Raw genomic sequence first — 23,885 nt, 5'->3', positions numbered from 1 at the left:
GTGCCTTAAAAACATTCCTACATCTGAAATCCCCAGGGAAAATATCTGAAGTAATCCTCTTGTTTTTGTTAAACACACTCAATCCCACCTAAAGATCAGGTGCTAAATAGGATGGAATTGTGCTGCAAGTGCAATTTGACAAATGACAAATGCCTGTTAAGTAGAATGAATGAGTAAAATAGATGAAGTCCACTTCTAAGTAGAATATTATTTGTCACTTAGAATTATCTTGTAGCAATTTTCTCAAAATTATACTTCATTTCTGCTTTTTGAGGACTTGTGGTTCTGAGTGACTGTGGAAATGAATACACCGTTGTGATCTGACATACTTTCATATGGCTGATATCCATGATATCCCAAGGGATGCACCACTGATATCACTGATGTCTAATACCACTTTTCCCTATCACGTGTAACACATGGTGGTGAAGAGAGGAAACGTGTCCTTAGTATCTCTCCCATAAAAAGGCTACAGTGCAAGCATTTCTGTGCCAGGAAAGAGATTCACATTGATCTAACATTTTTAAAAATAAGAAAAGTAAGGTATACTAGAAAGTCATGGTCATTTGATTGCTCATTAACTACATATTTAGAAAAGCCATAGGCTGAGTTGTCCACATACTGTGTTGCATGTTCATTTTAGTACTGAATTTTTCTGATGATGTTTCAAGTAGAGGTTACAATATTTGCATAGATAACCATACTCATACCTATTAAACTCTTCAAAATACTGTATTAATTCTTGAAATTTATGCCTGTAATGAACAAAACTAGCATATATTCTAAGTTTGCATATTTTTGAATCATCAAAACTTATTTTTTCATTTTCCTTCTAGATACAGACAAATGCAGCTTGGCACAGAAAGCAAAGTAGCTGAACTTCTTCACCAAAGTAAGTTAAAGTCCTTTGAAACTGAACATGTTCAACTCCTGCAACAAGAAACAGCTAAGAATCTTTCACAGTGCCAAATGGAATGTGAGAAGTATCAGAGAAAGCTGGAGGTATGATATAAAGAGATGTTTTATGGGGCATTTTATAGTTGTTTTCAATTAGAATTTAAAATAGAAAAGCTTGGGGGAAAAGTAACAACATAACATGGATGAATTAGTATCTCGACCAAATTCTGCTTAAGTAGGATCAAATGACAAAGCTTACTAAGTTTGATCAGTCTAATGGAAAATAAGACTTCAGAGAGAGGGAGAAGGCAAAACAATCTCTCATGGAGAAATGCTAAAGACAGTACCTCATTTGTGTGAGGTATATATCTGCTTGTATCACAAAGGTGCTTATGTCAGTCTGTGTGATAATTGTAGGGAAAAGAGACAGTTTCACCAGAACAGTCACGATGAATTCAGTGTCATTTAAAACTAGGATATGTAATAACATTGTCACATAATAAAATACTTTTTATTGATAAGCAATTCTGGAACAAATTTTTACAGCTTAAAAAAGTTAAAGGGAGCATGGTATATACAGCATTGAAAAGACCTAACTTTGCTAGTCTTAGCATGGTAGAGCCAGTTGCCAGGCATCCATCCAGACACTCTGATTTCTCCTCCTGAAGAGGATGAGGGTGGGGCAAATAAGTCTATAAAGCACAGGGGTTGATACAAAGATAGGAAGATCACTTACCAGTTACCATCATAGGCAACACCTGGGGAAAATTAATTTCACTTTTTACCAGTTGACACAGGTTGGGTTGGTGGGAAACAAAAGACAAAAACTAAAAAGTCTTTCCCCAGCCCTTTCTCTTTTGGGTTAACTTTTCTCCATTTCTGACTCTTGTACCTCCGCCTCCCAGAGCAGTACAAGAAGGGATGGGAAGTGGGGGTTTGAGTCAGCTCTTTTCTGATGCTGCTTCCTCCTTACACTTTTTCCCTGCTCCAGTGTGGATCCTTTGTGGGCTGCTTTTTGCTTAAGGATAAAATCTCGTACTTGGGCTCTCCACAGGTCACAGTGCCTTCAGGGCATGCCCACCTGCTCCAGCATAGTGTCCTCTATGGACTATAGTGTGGACATCTGCTGCAGGGTGGTCTTCTGCAGGAGAGCAACCTGCTTCACCATGGGCTGCAAGGCAACCTCTTCTCTGGCACCTGGAGGACTTCCTCCCCTCCTCTCACCTTGGCACCATGGCTATTTTCACATTTTCTCCTTCACTCCTCACTGCCATGCAGTGTTTTTGTCCTTTATTAAATACAGTTTTCTGGAGGTGCCACCGCCTTGGCTGAGAGGCACAACCTGAACACACAATGCACCTATTTACATAGATTTGAATGACTTGGGCCTGCATATCTCTACAAGCTTAGACTTTATTATCTTTCAAACATTTACTTCCAAAAATGTGTCATATCATTTTCACTTATTGTAGTCTGGGAAATGTGAGTATTCTGCAGAGAAAACCTACTTTAAAACAATATTTCTTCAGCTGTCCAAAGTTAGTCCCAAATTCATATCACAGAATTCTATTTGTGAGATTTAAATGAGATTGGCAATGTATGTTTAAAACAAATGTCAGGGCACAAACTGGACAGGACAGAAGAAAGTGCCAGTTATGGCAGCCTTTGCCTTTTGGAGAACAGTGCCAGTCTTCACGTCCCTACATTTTTAGTACTGAACCTGCCAAGGTTGTTTACGGAAAGGAACTATAGAGTGGAAATAGAATTAGAGAGGTTTAGATAGACTGTAATTTCTTGTTTTGTCTGTATTGGGACATCTAGATCCTGGCTGATGAGGTTAGTTGTGGTCACAGGCACTGGGAGTGCCAGTTTTGCTAGACTTAGAAGTTGCTAAAGAGATTTTTAATTGCCCAGACATGTCTAAACTTGGAGAATGTAGTTCAATTAGAGTTATATTTTCATTTTCTTTTGGATATTTTTTGATGTGATAATAACTTGAGCATTTGGCATTCAATTCCACTAAGATGTGGCAGTTCTTTTTCTCTTTAGAGAGACACTTTTAAACCAATGCTCTTTCATTAAAAATGTTCTTGCAAAATTTAAATATGTCTGAAGCTTTTGCTTTTGTTTCTTTTGACTTAATTCTCTTAGCGTTTTTATAATTTTTTTCTTATGTATAACATTAATGTACTAATGTTTTTTCCTTAGCCTTCTTCTAGGATATTAATCTTTGTTAATGGTGTGGTCACTAGTATCTTGCGGTTCAGCTGCAGCTGCTTTGTGAACTAACTTTTGCTTTTATTTGGGAGGAACAGATGATTTATATGTTGCCCAACTTTAACTTATGCATTTATTTCTTCTGTGATACTGGACCTTCTCCGGGGACACCCCCTTGTCGCGGGGGAGAAGCTTGTGTGCCCTCATGAAGTTGAGAGCTATGCTGGAGGTGGTTTGTGCCGCCAGTAGGGTCTCCCATGCCAGACAGGTCTCAGCTGAAGGGTCAGACAAAGTGTGTCCACGGGCAGGATGGGCTCGCTAGCCGTCTGGCAACCATCCTAGGAGAAGGACAACTCCAACCCCAAACCCGGGCAGATGGAGCTCGCTCAGCCCTGTAAGGCCATCCATCTAAGAGAAGGATACTCTAACCAAACCTACGTCCTGAGGTATTTGCTGTCACTGTCCAAGCTCGCTAGGCCGTGGCAGATGAACCTTAGGAGTAAAGGGTGGGGCCAGTTCTGCGCACGCTGTGCCTCACCTAAAAAATCCATTGCGCAGGCTTGAAGGGTTCACCCACATTGCAAAGCCCTGTAGCGACAGGTGAGGGTCGAAAACAGCAGGTGATAGGAAGCAGCTGGAAGCCGCAGACCCAACCCTGCATGCAGGCGGTTCAGGATATGGGTCATTAGAGACTTGACCCCGGAGATGACAGTCTCTTGCGGCAGCATCCTGAATGACCAAGCAGCCTTTTCTAGGGACAGCACTGCTTGCTCCACATGGAGAGGGGCCTAGCAAAGGTGGCCTAAACAAAGCTCATCTCCACACCCGGTTGGATAACCGCGGCCAACCGGCATCTTCCATGCGGTCAAACAAAAACAAAGAGATTTCAAAGGCTTACACCTGCCTGCAAAGGTGTGCTCAAACTAACACTCGCATGTTGGAACATCAGAACCATGCTTGATACTGGGGATAGTGGACGTCCTGAGCGTCATTCTGCTCTAATTGCCCACGAACTGTCACGGCTCAACATTGACATTGCTGCTCTCAGTGAAGTTCGTCTTCATGAGGAAGGCAGCCTTAAAGAACATGGTGCTGGCTACACACCCTACTAGTCAGGCAAACCCAAAACCGAAAGACACCTTTCAGGAGTTGGCTTCATGATTAAAAACTCCATTGCCTCCAAACTTGAAAATCTGCTGACAGGTCATTCCAATCGCATTATGTCCTTAACGCCTCCCTCTACACAACAAGCAACATGTTGTTCTTTTTAGCGTATATGCCCCAACTCTCCAAGCTGACCCAGCGGAAAAAGACAAATTCTACACAGACCTGCGCCACCTCACCCAAAATGTTCCTGCAGATGATAAGATCATAATCCTTGGTGACTTCAACGCCAGAGTAGGTAAGAATTCTGAAGCCTGGAAAGGAGTCCTGGGCAAGCATGGTGTTGGAAACTGCAACGACAACGGGCGCCTCCTGCTAGAGTTTTGCGCAGAACGGCAGCTCACCATCACCAACACTGTCTTTCAACAGAAAGACAGCCTGAAGTCAACCTGGATGCATCCTCGATCTAAGCACTGGCACCTCAATGACTATATTTTAGTACAACAGAGAAATGTCAGTGATGTCCGTCATACTCGAGTGATGCCGAGTGCAGAATGTCAAACAGACCACCGCCTCGTGCGCTGCAAACTTAACCTCCACTTCAAGCCCAAACCTAAGAGAGGTGGCATTCCAAGGAGGAGGCTCCAAGTCAGCAATCTTCAAACAGCCACAGTGAGAGACAGCTTCCAGGGAAACCTTCAAACTAGACTTAAAGATAATCCCATAGATCCCTCTCCTGAAGCACTTTGGCAACATATTAAAAGTTGCATCCTGCAGTCCTCTGTAGAGTCCCTAGGGTTCTCCTCCAAGAAAAACAAAGACTGGTTTGATGAGAACAATCAAGAGATCCAAGAATTGCTGAAGAAGAAGAGAACTGCTCACCAAGCACACCTTGCTCAGCCATCTTGCCATATAAAAAAAGCCGCCTTTCATCTTGCATGCAGCAAGCTCCAACAGAAACTTCGAGACATCCAGAACAAATGGTGGCTCGACCTAGCAGAAAAGACACAACTATGCGCAGATTTGGGTGACCAAAGAGGATTCTGTGAGGCCCTGAAAGCAGTGTACGGACTCACACACCAGGTTCAAAGCCCCCTATTCAGTGCAGATGGTCAACTGCTTCTAACAGATAAAACCTCCATCCTGAACCAATGGTCTGAGCACTTTCTGACTCTCTTCAGTGCCAACCATGTAGTCCAAGGCTCAGCAATTCATCACATTACACAACAACCGGTGAAACATGAATTGGATGCAGCCATACAGCAGGTGAAAACTGGCAAGGCAGCTGGGGTTGATGGAATTCCACCTGAAATCTGGAAGCAGGGAGGTCAAGCGCTCCATGCCAAATTCCACGAGCTTGTTGTGCATTGCTGGGAACAAGGGGAACTACCACCAGATCTCCGTGATGCAGTCATCATCACCCTGTACAAGAAGAAAGGAGAAAAATCAGACTGCTCAAATTACCGAGGTATTACTTTGCTCTCCATTGCTGGTAAAATCCTTGCAAGAATACTTCTGAACAGATTAGTACCCACTATTGCAGAAGAACTTCTACCTGAAAGCCAGTGTGGTTTCAGAGCCAATAGGAGCACCACAGACATGGTGTTTGTTCTCAGACAACTGCAAGAGAAGTGTAGGGAACAGAACAAAGGTCTCTATGTAACCTTCCTTGACCTCACCAAAGCTTTTGACACTGTGAGCAGAAAAGGCCTGTGGCAGATCTTGGAACGTTTAGGATGTCCCCCCAAGTTCCTCAAAATTATCATCCTGCTACATGAGGATCAGCGTGGACAAGTCAGATATGGTGATGCACTCTCTGAGCCCTTTCCAATAACCAATGGTGTGAAACAAGGTTGCGTTCTTGCACCAACTCTATTCACAATCTTCTTCAGCATGATGCTCCAAAGAGCCACAGCAGACCTCGATGAAGAAAATGGCATCTACATCCGATATCGTACCGATGGAAGCCTCTTCAACCTAAGGCGACTGAAGGCCCACACCAAGACCCTGAATCACCTTGTCTGTGAGCTGCTTTTTGCTGATGATGCTGCCCTCGTTGCTCACACAGAAGCAGCTCTGCAGCACTTAACATCCTGCTTTGCAGAGGCTGCTGAGCTTTTGGGGCTGGAAGTCAGCCTGAAGATGGAAGTTCTCTACCAACCTGCACCTCAAGAAGTCTTCCATCATCCTCACATCACCATAGGCAATTCAGAGCTTAAGTCAGTCCAGCAGTTCACCTATCTGGGAAGTATCATTTCCTCAGACGGTAAGATTGACAAAGAGATAGACAACAGGCTAGCAAAGGCATACAGAGCCTTCGGAAAACTCCATAAAAGAGTCTGGTCCAATAAACACCTGAAGAAAAGTACAAAGATCAGTGTCTACAGAGCCATTGTACTCTCTACTCTTTTATATGGGTCTGAATCATGGGTCATCTACCACCACCACCTGCGGCTTCTCGAATGCTTCCATCAGCGCTGGCTCTGTTCAATCCTAAACATCCACTGGTCTGATTACGTGACCAATGTGTCTGTTCTTGAACAGGCAGGGGTCAGCAGTATCGAGGCCATGCTGATGAGAACGCAGCTACGCTGGGCAGGGCACGTCTCCAGGATGGAGGATCACCACCTTCCGAAGATTGTGCTCTATGGTGAACTTGCCACCGGCTGCCGCAAGAGAGGAGCCTCAAAGAAGAGATACAAGGACTGCCTGAAACAACACCTCAGCCTTGGCCATATTGACTGCCACCAATGGTCCACTCTGGCCTCCAATCAGGATTCATGGAGAGACACCATTCACGACGCTGCTGCTTCCTTTGAGAATACACGGAGAGTCAGTCTTGAGGAGAAAAGACAACGCAGAAAGAACCTTTCCTTGCCAGTGTCACCCAGGGAGACGTTCCGCTGTGCCTTTTGTGACCGGACCTGCCTATCCCGAATTGGCCTTTTTAGCCACCAGCACGCTTGCAGCAAGCGTGGGTAGTGCCCTTCTCAAATCTTCGTTCGCGAAGCCGAGCCATGATGATGATGCTGGACCAATCTTTTCATATTCAAGTGCCTTGTTTCTCTACGGATTGTGCATTTTTTAGTGGTTTTGACTTTGAATCTGGTGTTACTGCTGTGTACATTATGCATATATTTCTGTATTTCAAAATCTATATTCACTTGTCGTTCTGAATGTTTGTGATTTTTTACTTATGAAACTAGTATTAAATTTAGCTGCAGTACCACTGGTTATTACTTTACCTGTTTTGGTGGGATTTTTTCTGTAAAGCATGTAGATGACTATTTTAGTTGCCAGAGTTTTCTTATTCCAGGTTGTTGTCTACTTACTTGGTCAAAGTTGTTTCCTATTATCAAGCACTGTATCAAACTTCAGTTATTATTACAGCTTTCATAACTTTTACTTCTGAATATGAGATTTTTGTTTTAAAAAATTGATAACTGAAATCTGAATCCAGTTAAGCAACAAAAGTAATTGCATTTGTGCTGTCTGGACTGCTGCATGTGAATTTTTTCCTGTTACCTTGATTTTCCTGACTTTTTTTTGAATTTCTTGCAGCTTTTTCAGACTGATTCTTAGAGTTATTAGGCCTTAGGAAATAGGCATAAGTGATATAACCCAAGAGTGTAATCTGTGCAAGATCACATAATTGAGAAATAACTGCTTTTTAAAGTTTTTTAATCTTTTCTGTGCAAAGGTTACATGAAATATTTAATATCACACTGCTACACATTTTACATATCTTATATTTTGTCTCTTTCAAAAATAGCTGTAATGCTGAATCCCTGATCTTTCCATTATTCACTTTCCCAGGTGCTTACGAAGGAATTTTATAGTCTTCAGTCTTCCAGTGAAACACGCATTATTGAGCTTCAAACACAGAATTCTGAGTTTCAGGCACGACTAGATACTTACGAAAAACTTGAAAAAGAGCTTGATGAGATAATATTGCAGACAGCAGAAAGTAAGTTCTGTCACGAGTTATACTCCATCTGTAGGTGTTTCTGGCATTATGACAAGATGTCTTTTTTCTCATGGCACTTGGAAAGTAATACAGTGCCTGTCATTCTCCTTCCTTATGTCTGAGAAGTAAAAGGCCATTATTATTTTGATAGAAAATATTAATGACAGGTTTCTAAATGTATCTGTAGTTGTGTATCAAACATCCATATGTCTAAGTTTGTGTTTATTAAAAATCATCTCAGTATTTCATCATTTCTTATCTCCTTATTCTAATAATGCATTATAATTGGATATGGTTTTTAGAATTCTGCTATTATTTAAACATAGTTTAAGTATCAGGAGACCCTCTTTGTTGACAGACAAATGTAGGTTTCATAATACCTGATTAATGTGAAGTCTTTAATCAATTGGAAGGTTCTTCCTTGTGTTGTATTAATAATAATTGGACATTAAGTAATAGTTTGTTGAATCTCAGTCTGTATTGAGTACTAAACCATTGATTAAATTCATATCTGATTAGTCTTGAAAATTTTTGTCTCTGATTGGCAAAATTAAAAATGTCTTTTCTCAAACACAGCAAAATTTCTGTGAAACCTCTATTAATTTGATTCTCAGCCTAAATGAATCTACAAAGCAAGTAATTTCTAATTTGAAACTATGACTGTAATCTTGAAGTCTTTTAGCCTGTTTGTAACTAGAGTATAGCATTCTAAGATTTCAAACTAATTCAACTGTCTTCTTGTCCTCTTTCTTTGCTCCTCCAAAAAAGTCACATTTTATGTGGTCCAGGTGGAAAATTATTGCATAAGCTTTGTATGTAAAGAATAGTATACAGCAAAGTATGTATTACCAAGATGCAGTGATGTCAGGGTATTTTTAGTAATTAAACTGCACATTGTTTATTAATTTTATACACTGCAGCTCATACTTAGAATGCCCTGACTACCCAAAGGTTCCAGCCTGGCCATAAGCATGTTTGCTATATACATGCTTATGTTTAGTTGGTAACATGTTTTTTGAAGTGTAAATATAAACTTGCCTAAGGAGTATTTATGTATTAATAAAGAATTCTTGGATCTTACCTTCATTTTTTCCAAGGACAAGATAGAGTGAAGAATGCTGGGTTTTTGTTCACACTCGTTTACGTTTTCTCATGCATCTTGGGATGGCAGTAAACATTTTGTAGAACTAAATAGTTCATAACTTCTTCTTAAGTATCTATTTGAATTACAGCTTACAGTCTATGCTACAATATGACTTAAAGAAATAAAAGTTTCCAAATGAAGTGTTCTTGTAAAATATAATGAGTTATTTTCTGATTTCATTGGAGGAAAAAAGGTGTTACAGTTTAATATTATTTCAATATACTTTCTATTTAATAATGAACTTTCTATTATTATAGTGTATTTGATATACAAAGTTAGCATTAATACTATAAGACTAGTATCTGAGGAAAAGGAAGAAAAAAGTATCTTTTTTAAAAAAACTTTGAAGGGCAAGACAAATATACTTCTTCCTGTGAGGCCAATTATGTCCTGATATTTAGGTGTCATAAATAGCTAAAGGTAGAAAAATAGTTGAAAGGAAGTAAAAGTATTTTTCAAAGTCAATGTGTTAGAGGAAGACTTCAGTCTGTCTTTTGGGGAATATAATTTAGACTGAAGCATTGTGTAGAAGGCAATTAGAACTTTCTACAAAGTTTAGCAATAATAGGATTAATCTTCAGTCCTGTGGTCACTTCGTTATTTTTAAATAGTATATAATATTTTTTTCTTCCCGTTGAGTCAGGAAGCCTCTCCTGTTTTACAGTATTTGGGGATGCCAGTGGGGGTTGGGTTCTCTGGACTTTTTAATAAACTGTGTATTTGCACATGTGGGGTGGCTTTTGTCATATAATATATATATATAATATATGTATGCTTTGAGAGGTATATATTTTAAATAATTGTTTCTTTGAAAAATGTGCATGTGGAAGAGATCACTGAATTTTTACTGTTACTCTCCCATCATTATGCCTCACTTTTTTAATATTGAAATGATATGAAACAGTGTATCAAGAATTTATACAGCCACTTCTTACAGCATCTGAGTGATTTCCATATGCATAACAAAAGTAAACTTTCTTGGCATTTGTCTAATCTTCCTTTTCAGGGTAAAATCTTCACTCTAGCATATTTTTGTTGTAAACTAGTTGTTTGATTTTTCTTGCTTCCACAAGTTAGTATCTTTCTAAGAAAAAGGTTGAACCAATCTGTATTCTCACAATGGCACTTTTTTGCTAAATAGTGTAAAAAACTGTCATTAATCAGTGTCCCCAAACTTGTAGTATATATGTTTTCCATCACAAAGTCAGGTGAAGAGCCTGGAATGTCATGAGGAGATACGAGAAGCACACAGTGATAGAGAACATTACCTTGACTTGATACCTACAACATTTAAAATTTTTTTGTGCTTGCATTCATGATCTGACATTTACTGGACATTTCTGACAGATATAAAATTTACAGGGCAGGAACTTACTGTTGTTTTTCTGCACCATGCAACACTGATTTGTAATCAAAAAGAAGCATATTGACAAAGGCAGGCTAAATTATTTTTTCCTGAACCCGAAGAGTTTAACAGCACTGGAGAATTCCCTGTCATGTTTAAGATAGCTCTGAAGTTCTGGTGCCTTTGTAGAGCCACATTAGTAAACTTTTTCTGTCATACTTACTGGAATTTCTGTATTGTTTTTCAGGTAACTAGATATGTGACTTACCACAAGTGCTCTCCTAGAGGCTTTTCTCTTTCTAAATGTGTTTTAAGAATCCTTTTTTAAAGTAGCATTACAAGGGTATTAGACAAGTGAGGACAAAAGCTTTAGCATTGTGCAAGTTGTTGAGAAGTGAAGGTATTTCTGATTTTGAAGCACTTGAGCATGAGGAAAGATTAGTCAGATAGGACTCTCAATCTGTTTCTTCTGTTCCCAGCTACTTGATTCATCAAAGCTGTTGTGTGCTGCCTAGGCTGGTGTTCACTTGTGTTCCCTCCTTTTCTCCTGCCACTCCACTTTTCTCATTGTCCCCCTTTACCCCTCTTCACTGTCTCTGTCTCTCTGCCCCTGCCTATAACTCACACACACTTTTATTTCCTTTCTTTCCTTTTTTTTCTGGCCCACTTCATAATACAGGAGAGAGGAAACATGAATTTCACAAGCTGAAATATGGAAATCTGTACACAATTTAATCTTGCTGCCATTTGGATTCCTTTTCAAAGCAATTCCAGTGTAGTTAAATTCCCTAGAAATGCGTTTTCAAAAATCAGTCATCTATGGAGGCAGAGTTTTTTTTATATATTTTTACTTTGCATAAACATAAGAATCTCCTTGCCCTTCTCTGAAGATGTTCATGGCATTTGTTTTCCTCATGTCTGGTGAGTTTTTTGATCACCAGTCTTTCAAAAAGAAACTTCACAGTGACATCAGCTCCCTCAGCAACATCAGATGTGTCCCTTCTGGTCCCATGGACTTAGTTATGTCCTGTCACCTTAAACACTTCCTAATTTTATTTTCCTCTACATCCTAATATAGGCACAGAAAATTAATTCTCTAGAAAAAACTTCAACAATCTAACTCTCTACTGCTGAATTAAACTTATACTGTTAGCATATATTTTGTGACCATACCAACAGTATGAATGCTCAAGGACTCTGGCCTCTTTTCCTTTTTGTTCATATTGCATATCTTATGTTACTCTTAAAAATAAAAAGTGTTGTAAGAAGTTAAAGAATGGCACTGTATTAATGCTATTTATGAACAAAATTGTTTCACTCGAGTCCAGAAGGTTATACCAACTGAAAATTTAGCTTCTAAAAATGTTTTTGCGTGTGCAGTTATAAATAGAATTGCTTAGAAGTTTTTAAGTTCTGGCACTGTCCTTCAACAGAACCTTTCTGCAATTTTTCACAGTGGAAGATGAAGTTGAAGCTGAAAGGGTTCTCTTCTCATATGGATATGGTGCTAATGTTCCTACAACAGCCAAAAGACGACTGAAGCAAAGGTAAAGAAAAGTAACTCCTGAATTTACTTGTTCAAGAGAAACAAACTGAAGATACGTTCATTATGTTTTGTCTTAGAATCCAGCCAATTTGATTAACATAAGGAGGTTTTTTTAATTACGTATTTATGTGGGAATAGGTTGAGGACTAGGACCTGTTAATGTGGTTGATGCATATGAATGAGCATATATGTTTTTCTAAGTCATTTTAAGATCTCTTTTCATTGACTTTCAGAGAGATTAATTTTAATTGTACAAAACTAAGCAGCTGTAAAAACAGATTAGTTACATTGTTTACATTTATATAATAGGAAATGTATTACTAATACCCTAAAAATTATTGTATTTAATGGTAAGAAAAACACATATGCCAGGAAATTAAGAAGGACAAGTTTTCAGAACATCTCTATTTCATATTTATGAATACAGGATCTGATTCCACTTACACTTTTCAGTTTGCTCTGACTTGGCCAATTTCATAGCTTGATCAATAGACTAAAATGACGTGTAAGTGAATAGAATACCTCTTGATCATATTCATTTTTAAATAATAAATTTGAATTATGCATTGTCTTTAAGAAATAATAGTGACATTTGAATGGCTCATTGTGAGCCCGTGTGTTGTGGCTGTGACTCACTTCTCCCTGGCAACTAACAACAGAACAAGAGGAAATTACCTCAAGCTGTGCCATGGGAGGTTCAGGTTTGACAATTTCTCCACAGAAAGGGTTGTTCAGCATTGGAACAGACTGCCCAGGAAGATGGTGGAGTCACTATCCCAGGAAGGGCTCAAGAAACAAGTAGTTGTGGTACTTCGTGCTGTGGTCTAGTTGACAATATGGTGTTTGGTCACAGGTTGGACTCAATGATCTTGGGGGTCTTTTGCAACTTTAATGATTTTATTAATGTGGATTTATTTATACTTTTAAACTGTGACCACAGCAAAACTTTTGCTCTTGTTCAAAATTAGGATGGTGGTTCTCGTAGGATTAGGCTTATGCCATGAAATTTGAGTTTGCCTACAATTTGCTCAAGTGCAGGAAAGTGAGCTGCATTATTTGTACTATTCGGTAGGCTTTGATCAAAATGTGAAACTCCCCCATCACCAAGAAGAGTATAAAGGCAGGGTGAACATGTAGCATAGCTTCACAGTGTACATTTCTAGCATTCAGAAGCTGTAATAGCAGTTTTTGTCATTTATAGCTGGTTTTTACTGCTAGTATTATTTTATAATTTTGTCTTCTTAACCCTTGCCTTCTCCATGACAGAGGACATTTAATGTCAAAAGTTACTAATGAGAATTAAGGGCAAATGATGGTCTGTTCATATACTCAGCAAAGATTTATGGGCCACTTACTACTTCATCTGCCCTATATATTTGTTTTTTGAGTGTTGTTGCTATGATTTTCAGTCAAATTAGACCTATTGTCCACCAACTTACATATTGCTGACTAATATAAAAAATTTGTGTAGTGCTTACCTTTGGCATGGCTTAATTTGCTCTTTTAAGCCTCTTCATATTGTTTCCTCATAAGATTTCTCTTTATATAGTGCATAAAAATGAAGAAGAAGAAGAAAAGAATGGGGCTGTAGGGGTGTGGAAAAACTTCCGCAACCCTATTGAGTATGTTGAATATGTCTGATTTAGGAGACTGTTGAGAATCCTCTAGCATCATTCCTAAAAGTTCAATTTCTTCCTCTTTTGTCAATAGTTGGGGAATTCTTCTCAGTTTCAGCTTAGATCCTTCTTTTTTCCTACCTTACTAGATTCAATTTGGAGTATTTACATATGTAAGAATTCTACTAAATCACTATTGAATGCTGAATCTTATGATCAGTAGGCCAGGATTTCAGGTATCCTTAAAAGACACCTTCTGAGCTTGGAAGTGGTTCTGCCATTCAGCATGTCATTGTTCCAAAATGCATTGACTAATAAAACTGATTTAATCTTTTGTAATGGTTTTAGACTTCATAGACTTTCTTTATCTTTTAAAATTTAAAATATTTTAAAAGTCATACAATTCTGTGTATGGTTTATCTGCTGTTTTGATTCAAGGAAAACTGCCATGCAGAAAATGTGTATGATGCCTTTGGCTCCCAAAGTTTTTAAACAAAGACTCTGTGACACCAGCTTCTATGTTTAGAGCCATTAAAGAAACACAGATAAGTTTTCTCTCTCAAGCTGCGTAAGGAAAGAGAATCTATTACAAATATGAGTAATCTTTCTGGAGTCCACTACCTGCTCTTTAATCCCAGACAATGGGATTCTAAAGGAAGAGCTCTTTTAAGTTCACATCATGGCCTTTAGTCGCTAAAGGCTTGTACAAACTCAGGTTTTCAAGCATAGTGCATTGTGGGGTCTATACCTCTTTGCCTACTTGTCAGTAAGGGTGGTCCCATGGTGTAATGGAGAGCACTCTGGACTCCAAATCTCAAGGTCGTGAGTTCGAGTCTCAGTGGGGACCGTCCTCTGGCAGTTCAATGCCTCCCTGCCATCCAATCCCATCAGATCTCGGACGCCCAGCAGGGTCAGCCCCGGTTAGTACCGGGTGCTGTGACAGTCCCAAGGACTTTACTGTCACAATCCAAGCTTTCTCAGCCGTGGTGAATGGACCTGAGGACTTAAACAGTGGGGCCAGTTCTGTGCATGCTGTGCCTCACCTAAAAAATCCACCGCACAGGCTGGAAGGGCACACCCACGTGGGGAGAGCCCTTCCCAAATCTTCCTTCACGACGTTTGACCATACATACATACTTGCCAGTAACAACTGTTTCATTACTTGGGACATAGGCACTATACACCCAGAGTACTAAAGGGAACATGCTTGGGAACACTCTGCAGCATCAAGACCAAATGGCATGCAGTGGTCCATTTCCATAAAACAAAATTCTCTGTGCAGCTGCATGTGAACAACGTATTGGCAATGATTTGCTTGCCCAGGCTAACTTCTCAACCATGCCTAGGAACATCTTGGGAGAGTGTTAATGAGAAAATGCAGAATACTACCAGGATGAGTCTAGTCATTTGCTAACAATAAATTATCACATTCTTGGGCACTGCATAATTTTCAAATATAAGTTGTAATAAAAGATTTCCAGAATGAGATGTATTTTCAGAGCAGTCCTTTCGTCCCTTTGTTACAAGTTTAAACTGGTCAAAGTACTTGAAAGATGTATTTGTGTTATCCTTAAATACTTGCAAATTCAGGTCAAGTTCACTGAATAATTGTATCTGGGAAAGTTATGATGGGCTACATTCCTCAAGTTGCTATGGGAAGGTGTCCAAGTTTTTCCTTACACTCTAATAGCTACTAGTCAAAGAAGTGGTTCATTTCTCTTTTGTGTTAGATGAGATCTGAACCCATATATCTCCTAAATAAAAATCTAAATAACTAGTTAGGAGAATTACATTTTGGTTTTCTCAGTTATTGTTTACACAGTCATTTAATGCTCCTTGTAGAAGGAACTGAGAACCAACTTCATGGTAAAAGCTATTGAAAATAGCAAGTGGTTCGTCTCACAGTAGGAGAAAGTACAAGATTTCTGCATGAAAGGGTAGGTTTATGACACAGGTGAAAAATAATAAGACTTCTGCCAAATCTAAAAGTGTATTCCATTTTACTGAGGCAGCGGAGGTTATTACTGGTCAAATTTTCAGAGAAACTTTATACACTCAATTAGCTTTACACACTATAAACCTCATCTTAAGGGTAAATATAATCTCCCTGTCAGTCTGCTTTAAACCACTTACCCTCTCATAGATTCAAGTATTATGGTCAAGAACTGGTTGTGGAGATATTCAAGTTCCCTCTGGATGCAATCCTGTGCAATGTGCTCTAGACTGACCCTGCCTGAGCAGGGAGGTCAGACCAGATGACCCACTGTCACGCCTTCCAGTTCTACCCATTCTGTGATACTGTGATTAATAATAGTTCGGAAGACTAGGTTAGGTGTCTGGAAGTAGGCTCTGAAATTGCATATTGAATCTTCCCAGTGCTGCCTATGGATCTGTGCTGTTAAACTGAGGATAAATTCTTGATTTGGGGTATGAAGCGTGCAAGAGATTGCGGATCTTATGTTTAACTAGGTTGTTGAAGTAACTCAATGCTCCTTACTCTTCAAAGTTAATTTGTGACTGTACGTAAGAGTCTACTTAAAACAAACGTGTCAATAACATTTAATTATTTGTCATATTAAATGTCAGACAAAATCATTTTGCCTCTGTTTTGAAAATGATAAAATAGTACATTTTTCAGTGTTCCACTATAAAATGTATATTGTGATGTGTGGTTTTTATAAAATATTTTTAAGTCTATTACAGTGATTCTGTAAAGTTCCTAAAAAGTAAATACTCAGATGAAGCATTTTTGACAGTATTACTGCAACTGCATGGTATTGGACAAATTATATAGGTAATTACATTGTATAAAATATTAAAATGGCATAACTGTGGAAATGCTATTTTAGTGCTGTTAAATTTTGTAATATTTTCATTGTTTTTCTAAATTTGACCATGCAGCACGTTTAACCATGTAGTTGATATATATTAGTACTTTAGCATTGGTGAGGAATTTAGGCAATCAAATTCTGAAGTATAAATGTGAGAATTTCTTTTGCCTATTTTGGAAAAAGTTCAAGTTGAGCTTGCTTTTTATTGGTACAGTGTCCACTTGGCAAGAAGATTACTGCAACTAGAAAAGCAAAACTCATTGCTTGTCAAAGATCTGGAACGTGAGAAGGAACAAGTAACACAGATTTCACAAGAGGTAAAGTACTGCTATACAAAAATTCAACTCAGTGGACACTATAAACATTGCAGAACAGCTGTTCATAAAGTGAATTATTTTCTAAACAGTGTCTATTATCTGATGTAAAAAATGGCCTCATAATTAACAAAAACTCTATGATAAAAGTTTTTAAAGAAGTTTTATTGCATTTTGAAACTAGTATTGAAAGAGGGATTACTTTACAGGCTAAACAAGAATGTGAGACAGACAGACAAGGTTTTGATTTCTGAACAGAAGACCAGCTAGCCAGACTAGTTTGTTCTGTTTGATACGTAATTGTTCAGTGAATATATTATTATTTTCTATACAGCTCTTTTCTTAAAACACTTTTGAAGACATATCTGTAAATCCTTTTCTACACTGTTCAGTTTTTGAGTATTTCTTACAATAAGTTTAATTTAATGGTCTTTTAAAATTCTGTATATAATACCTGAAATGAAATTTTACTTTGATGTAGAGAACAAACACTAAACAAAACTCAGCTTGAAATGTCCCAGAATTAGGACAAACTAATTTTTTGAAATATTTTTAAGATTGTCTGAACATTCTCTTAGGAACCAAAGAACAACTATGTTTACTATTAGATATTGCCACCATATGGAATTTCTAGGCTTACAATTTCAAGAATGTGGTTTAACAGTTTGATTTTTAAAGCCATGATAATTATAAATTAGGATTACTACACCCCAGTAGTTCCCAGTGCAAATACTTGAATTTTTCAAATATTTTTTAATTTTCAATTAATTTTTCAAATGTTTTTATATTATGAATTTTATGTATTTAATATGTATCTATATGATTATAAATAGTCTTTCAATAAAAGCTACATGAACAGTGAAGTTTAGGGGGGTTTTAACCAATACTGAAATTTGTTCCATGTTTTTCTTAGGTATACCATTGTAATTTGTATTTGACTAAAACATATTCATTCAAATCTTTAGTTGAAGACATCAGGATATTGGTGAATCTATTGTTATGCTTGGTATTCTTCCTTATCACTGTTCTTTATCTTAAATCTTTCTCGTTTTCACTTCAATACATTTCTTACTGACATTAGTTTTACATTTGCTTCTAGATCACTCCTGAAAGATCTAAGTGACCTTAGTTCTAATTCAGGCTAAATTCCACTGGAACATCTTCACCTCATTTTTATTCTGCCACTAAGTTCTTGATTTTTATCATATAATTGAACAGTCTAAATCAGAATGTAATCCATTACATTAAACATTTTGCAGATAGCTAGTGCACAGTCCACCAACATCAAACTCTTCTGTGTAAACAAAATCTTTTAAGACCTGCTTTCAGTTAAATTCATGTCTGCCATTCAGGTCTGAACACTTCATCAGATTTATTTCTTCCTTTTTTTAGATTTTGCATGTGATTATAGGTAGTTTTGTTTGACAACAATTACTTAAGCCATACTGATTGTCATCCTTCAATATGTGCACAAAGAATTTACACTTGTGAATATAGTAGAGTGGAAAATAGTTCATCATTCTCATGTTACACAAACTGATCATCTGACTTGTTTTCAAACAGATGGACAAAGAATTTTATTGAAAACTTGTGTGCTTTCATCTACATTATATACAGTTTTACTCTATCCCTACCATATTGGGTTGTATAGTTTCTATAATTTGTTTGCTCCCATTTTTTGTCTGTTAGTATCAACTTTCCCCTTGAAGTTGTAGCTCCTGTGGTAAATTTCCAGCATGTCATATTTTATGCTGATCGCTATCTATTTTTGGTTTTATATATAATTAAAGTTCTTAAACTTGTGTTTGCTGTCTTTACATCATTCACTGAGCCAAGATAGATTTTTACTCCAAGCTACCGTCTTTTCTTGATTTGTTTTTTTAAGAACAGAACAGATCCTGTAAGCTACAGCGTGCCTAGGTAGCCCATTATTATTCTCCTGATAGACATTTTGTTCAGATGAAATCTGGAACATGGATAAAAAGTTGATACAAAAGTGATTTTATCAGCTTTTCTTTTGAACTTGGATTAAGTACTGGTATTTCAATACTATATTTAAGATACATACAACTGAGGATTTTTAGCTATTTAAAGGAAGATGGAAGAGAAAACTAATGCAGTAACTACGTGGATTGCTCTAAGACACTTCTTTTGATCTGCCCTCAAAACAATTGCTATTGAGCTTTATAGAAGGAAATCATATTGATCCTCTGGGAAAGCTTAGCATTACCAAGAAGAAAATACTGACGCTTCCAATATTTCATTCATTTAAAGGAAGTCTGATATTCTGTACTTACTTCAAAGTTGGAACCCTATGGAAAAGCTCAGCTACTGAAAAAAAAAAAACTTGTCAGCCTTCAGTTAATCCTATTATAGTTTGTCAGGTTTCACTTAACTTCAGGGACAGGATCCTGTCTTATTTTGAGGGTGTGATACAGCATTAGAAAAGAATTTTCCCTGATGCTTTGTATAGCAGTGACCTGCAATGTTAAAGTAGGAATTGAGACTTTCTTTATACTACAGGTTTGTTGCCTAGGACAAACAGAATAAAGGAATGCTCATGACCTGATTCAAGAAAGATCCTCAGTTAGTAATAATCCATTTATTGCCTCTGCAACTCACTTTGTTACTCTCAGTTTAAATAAGCGGAAGGCTATATATCAGCTTCTGCATAGTAGTGATCTGCAAGTACTACATCTAGAGTCCAATCGAATTTTGGAATTAATTAACTTTGCAGAGATTTGAGCAGCAGTGCCAGAACTTATGGATAGAGGGTACCTTTTGTCCAGAAGGCTAGTACAGTCTGTGGGTGACCTAAAAAGCAACTAGTGAGTCAGTATACAGTAAAAGTTATATCTAAATGAAAAATAGACTAAGCTGAATGCCTTTTTTGAGCCTTCACTGTGACATTGTATTTGTGCTTTTTCTTTTTCTTTACTGCTGAAACTATTAATTATTGATGTGTGATCTTAATTCTGTACATAATTTAGTGAATGATCTTGTTACATTGCCCAAGATGCAGGCCATATTGTGCAAGCTTTTTAAATGTACTGATCCTAATTTGTTAAAGGAATAGAGCTAGAAAAGTTATTTCCTGCTTACGGGAATGACAGTTACTTATACTAGTCTTTAAGCATCTTGTTGGATTTTGCTGTTCTACACAGTAACGCATTAGAAGAAAGGGATTTTTTTTCCATTTGTGATGTGTTTTTATCTAGATTCAATTTCTGAGCTGAAAATTATATTGTAATCTTATACTGTTTTTAAAAAGTCACCAGTCAATAACACCACAGAGGTATTGACTGTGCTTCATGTTATTTAATCAATGGAAGCTGTCACAGAAAAGTGAGAGCATAATGTACTATTTATTAATTTGAAGGTGGTTTGTTTCCTTTTTTTCAGTTTGGTGTTAATACTATTATGCAACTGGTAAAAATCAGTACTATCTAATAATAATTCAATAATTATTCTCAAGTAATTGGGCTTTATAATTTACAAAATTTCTAGTAGTAATACCTTTTATTTTTTGGCAGCTTGACAGAGCGAATTCTTTGTTGAACCAAGCACAACAGCCATACAAATATCTCATTGAAACTGTGCAACAGAGAGATTCTCAAATAAGTCTACAGAAAGAACATATTACACAACTTGAAAAAGATGTCAGGTAATTAAAATCACTGTTTTTTTGTTTACTTTCTCTTGAACTGAAAATAAAATTAGTTTATCATTAGAAAAAAATTAGGGTATTGGCCACAAAGTGGGAAATGTAACACTTCATCACTGATGAACTCCAGTCTTTATGCTGGAACTCTAGGACCTATGATTTTACTCACAATGTCAGAAAAAGGGGCTTTAGGTTTGGAAAAGCATCAGTGACAGTGAGGTTTAAAGTGAGTTTGGAGTTTAGAGGAGTTCCCATGAAGCAGAGGAAAGTTCAGAAGAGTAAAAGGAAAGAATGGCACACCAGGTGTACAAAAGTGAAAATAAAGAAATGAAGGCAGAGAAAAATAATAGACTAGTCCAGCAGCATAGGGTATTTCAAGCACAACTACAGCTTATTCTCTAGTGGAGACTCTGATTTGCTGTTATATCTGTCAGAACTCTGACCACTGAAGAACTTTCCAGCATCATACAGTTTTAGATTATGGTATTAGGAAAATGTCTTTCATTATTCACGTAGTAGTCCAAAAGTCTCTCAAAAGGTAGAAGAGAAAGGAAGTAAATAAGTGAGGTCATTTCTGAAACTGTATGTTTCATGCATTAAAATATGTAAGAACTTAAATGCATTATTAACATTGATTCTCTGAAGTTTATATGGCTCATTGCAAATAATCTATATGCCCAGATATTTTTCCTAAATTTAGCCTGCAAATTAAGGTACCTAAATTAGGGACTTAGGTCAACTTTCCTTAGTAGTTCTTGGTGGAAGTGATGTCTCCAAAAAGCAATTCAGATTTTGGATGGAGTGAGTCATTTCCTAGAGATGCCTGTTACACTCCATTAATTGTAAAGGAAAGTTTTTTCATCCTAAAGTGCCCCAGGTTAAGGAAGAAAATAGATCTTCCCCACAGTGTGACCATGGTAAACATACCAGCAATACTCTACTGTGGGAACCTGAGGTGTGCTCACCATTAGTCTGTTCCTGTAGAGGAAAGTGTGATCTGACAAAAAATATTGTAGAAAAAAAAAGGTAGCACTTACTTTTTACATCAAATATTTTGGTAATAGGTTTCTTTCCTCTAGTTCCCAGTATTCTTTGTGAAATAAAACCAGCTATTATTCCCCTATCACAAGTTTGCCTAGTTTCATAGGCCACTGAAATGATTGGAAACAGTCTAATGTCTTAGGGCTTTTGGTACAATTAGCATTCCCTAATTTTGCTATTTATAACTCCATGTTTAAAACAAAGGTCCTAAATTGATAGTATTTCCTGGCACACAAGAGAAATCATAATATGGTGGAAATTGATAATATTGGTCCTTTGCCTTCTCTTAAGTGAGAGGAAGGTTAGAGGAAGGGATTTCTAACCCAAGAACCATTACATTCAAGCAATCTTTTGTGATGAAGATAACCTTTTGGAATCTGCTGATGACAGTTTTAAATTAAAAGATCCCTTAGGTGATTTCAGATTACTTTGTGGACAATTCTAACTCCCAGCTATTCCAGAACTGAATCAGAATGGGATTTAAGGAAATTAATGATAATCCCTACCAAATATATACCAAGTGAAGCTCTGCTGGATCAAAAGATTTAGCCCACTATTCCTATCCCCTCTTAGTTTATTAAACAGCATTTTGTTGGTTTGTGTGTGGAATATTTTTGAGAGGATGAGTTCAGAGAATTAATGCTCCTGAAGGAGAGCCCTAAACTCTGCAGATAATGTTCATGCTATTAGAAAAGCATTAGTGAAAACACTAAACATGTTTTATGAAGTCTGGTTTCTCAGTATCTCAGAGCTGAGGAAAAATTTTAATATTTGTAAAACCAATTCAAAAAGAAATTGTTCTTTCAACCATGACCTATAATTAATAATTAATATTGCCATTCTGCAGCAGCCTCTCTAAGTTGAGGTTTAACTTGTGCTACAGTTACACAAAGTACATTATTTTTAAAAATTTGAAATATAATAAATGCATTTGTTTTATTTCTGAAAAGCAACTTCACGAGTACCAGCTGACAGAAAAATAGTATTAAAATTCTTTTTTTCAGACAGATCTTTAAAAAATACTAGTGAGTTTTGTGAATATTTTTTTAATAATCTTATATTTGAGTACCAGACTCTGGAAAATTAATGTAATGTTTTTATGCCTGCACCCTCATAGTTTTATCCTTACAGCTGCCCTATGCTTGATCATGATTTTCCTTCCTTTTTGTTTAGTGTGCAGAATCCATGGTGGAGGAATGTTGTTTTTTGTGTTGTGTTTTTGTGTTTTGTGCTCATCAAGATGCTTCTGCATTATGTAAAGCATGGATTCCCTAAGCAGAGCAGTCACATCTGTGTTACGAATGCCAGTGTTCTCTATCACATCTCACTTAATTTGAGTGTGGAGGGATCAGCAAGGACTAATGTGCAAGTGAATTTAATCCATAATTGGCTTCTGTAGGCAATGATCACGGCCAATAATCTTTTTAGAATATACTCCTGGGGTGATTAGATTCCAGCAGATTTCACAAGATGATGAGTCAGTACTTTCTTGCAACCTTATAAATGTTTTGCAGCAACCTACAGCAATTTGTATTTACATGTGTTTTGCGGTTTGTTGGTGTCTACTGGATGTAAGCTGGATTCTGTCATGAAATAGACTATCTTGTTGAAATCAACTCAAGAGGAAGGCAGCTATGAAGAAGGCTATCTATGACACAAATCTCATTTTGGACGTTCTTGGGCCATATCTTTACCATTTTTTCACAATATGGGCTGAAGTCACTTATAATGAGGTCTCTTAACAGGCAACTGATGTGTTCAGGATTCTCTACATTCATAATTCTGTTAAAGTGTCATTTCTGACAGCAGAATTCCTCTACAAGAGGAATGAGACAGATTCGGGCTGATGATTTTGATATAATATTTTTGAGAAGTCCTGCAGATCCATCTAAGTTTCTTTTCAATGTGGTCTTCAAAGTTCACTTCAGCTGGAGCAGCTTATGTGCCTTCATCCTTAAGTGTCATACAACTAAAGTTAAGGCTGTCTTTCAGACCTTCCACATCAAAATGTCTTCCTCACTTGGCAGGACTGTTCAAATTGTGCTCAAGGTTGCTTGTGTCAATAGCTGTCAAACTGAATCACAGGATGGTTTGCATTGGAAGGAACCTCTAAAGATCATCTAGTTCCACCCCTTTGCCATGGGTAAGGACATCTTCCACTTAGAAAAGGTTGCTCAAAGCTCCATCCAACTTCTCACT

At 37.4% G+C, this 23,885-nt stretch overlaps 1 protein-coding gene across 1 annotated transcript in view; it reads left to right on the top strand.

The window, feature by feature from the left end:
- PIBF1 (progesterone immunomodulatory binding factor 1) overlaps positions 1 to 23,885 on the top strand; it is a 122,402-nt gene that overhangs the window by 64,582 nt on the left and 33,935 nt on the right. Inside the window, exons 11-15 of the mRNA XM_071550119.1 lie at positions 837 to 1,002; positions 8,035 to 8,185; positions 12,131 to 12,221; positions 16,882 to 16,984; positions 20,515 to 20,645. Coding sequence (XP_071406220.1) covers positions 837 to 1,002; positions 8,035 to 8,185; positions 12,131 to 12,221; positions 16,882 to 16,984; positions 20,515 to 20,645 — 642 coding nt within the window. The remainder of the gene's footprint in view (positions 1 to 836; positions 1,003 to 8,034; positions 8,186 to 12,130; positions 12,222 to 16,881; positions 16,985 to 20,514; positions 20,646 to 23,885) is intronic.

The sequence above is a fragment of the Pithys albifrons genome, chromosome 1 (assembly GCF_047495875.1).
Source record: "Pithys albifrons albifrons isolate INPA30051 chromosome 1, PitAlb_v1, whole genome shotgun sequence".
Taxonomy (NCBI): domain Eukaryota; kingdom Metazoa; phylum Chordata; class Aves; order Passeriformes; family Thamnophilidae; genus Pithys; species Pithys albifrons.
This window is presented reverse-complemented; position numbering and strand designations above follow the sequence as displayed.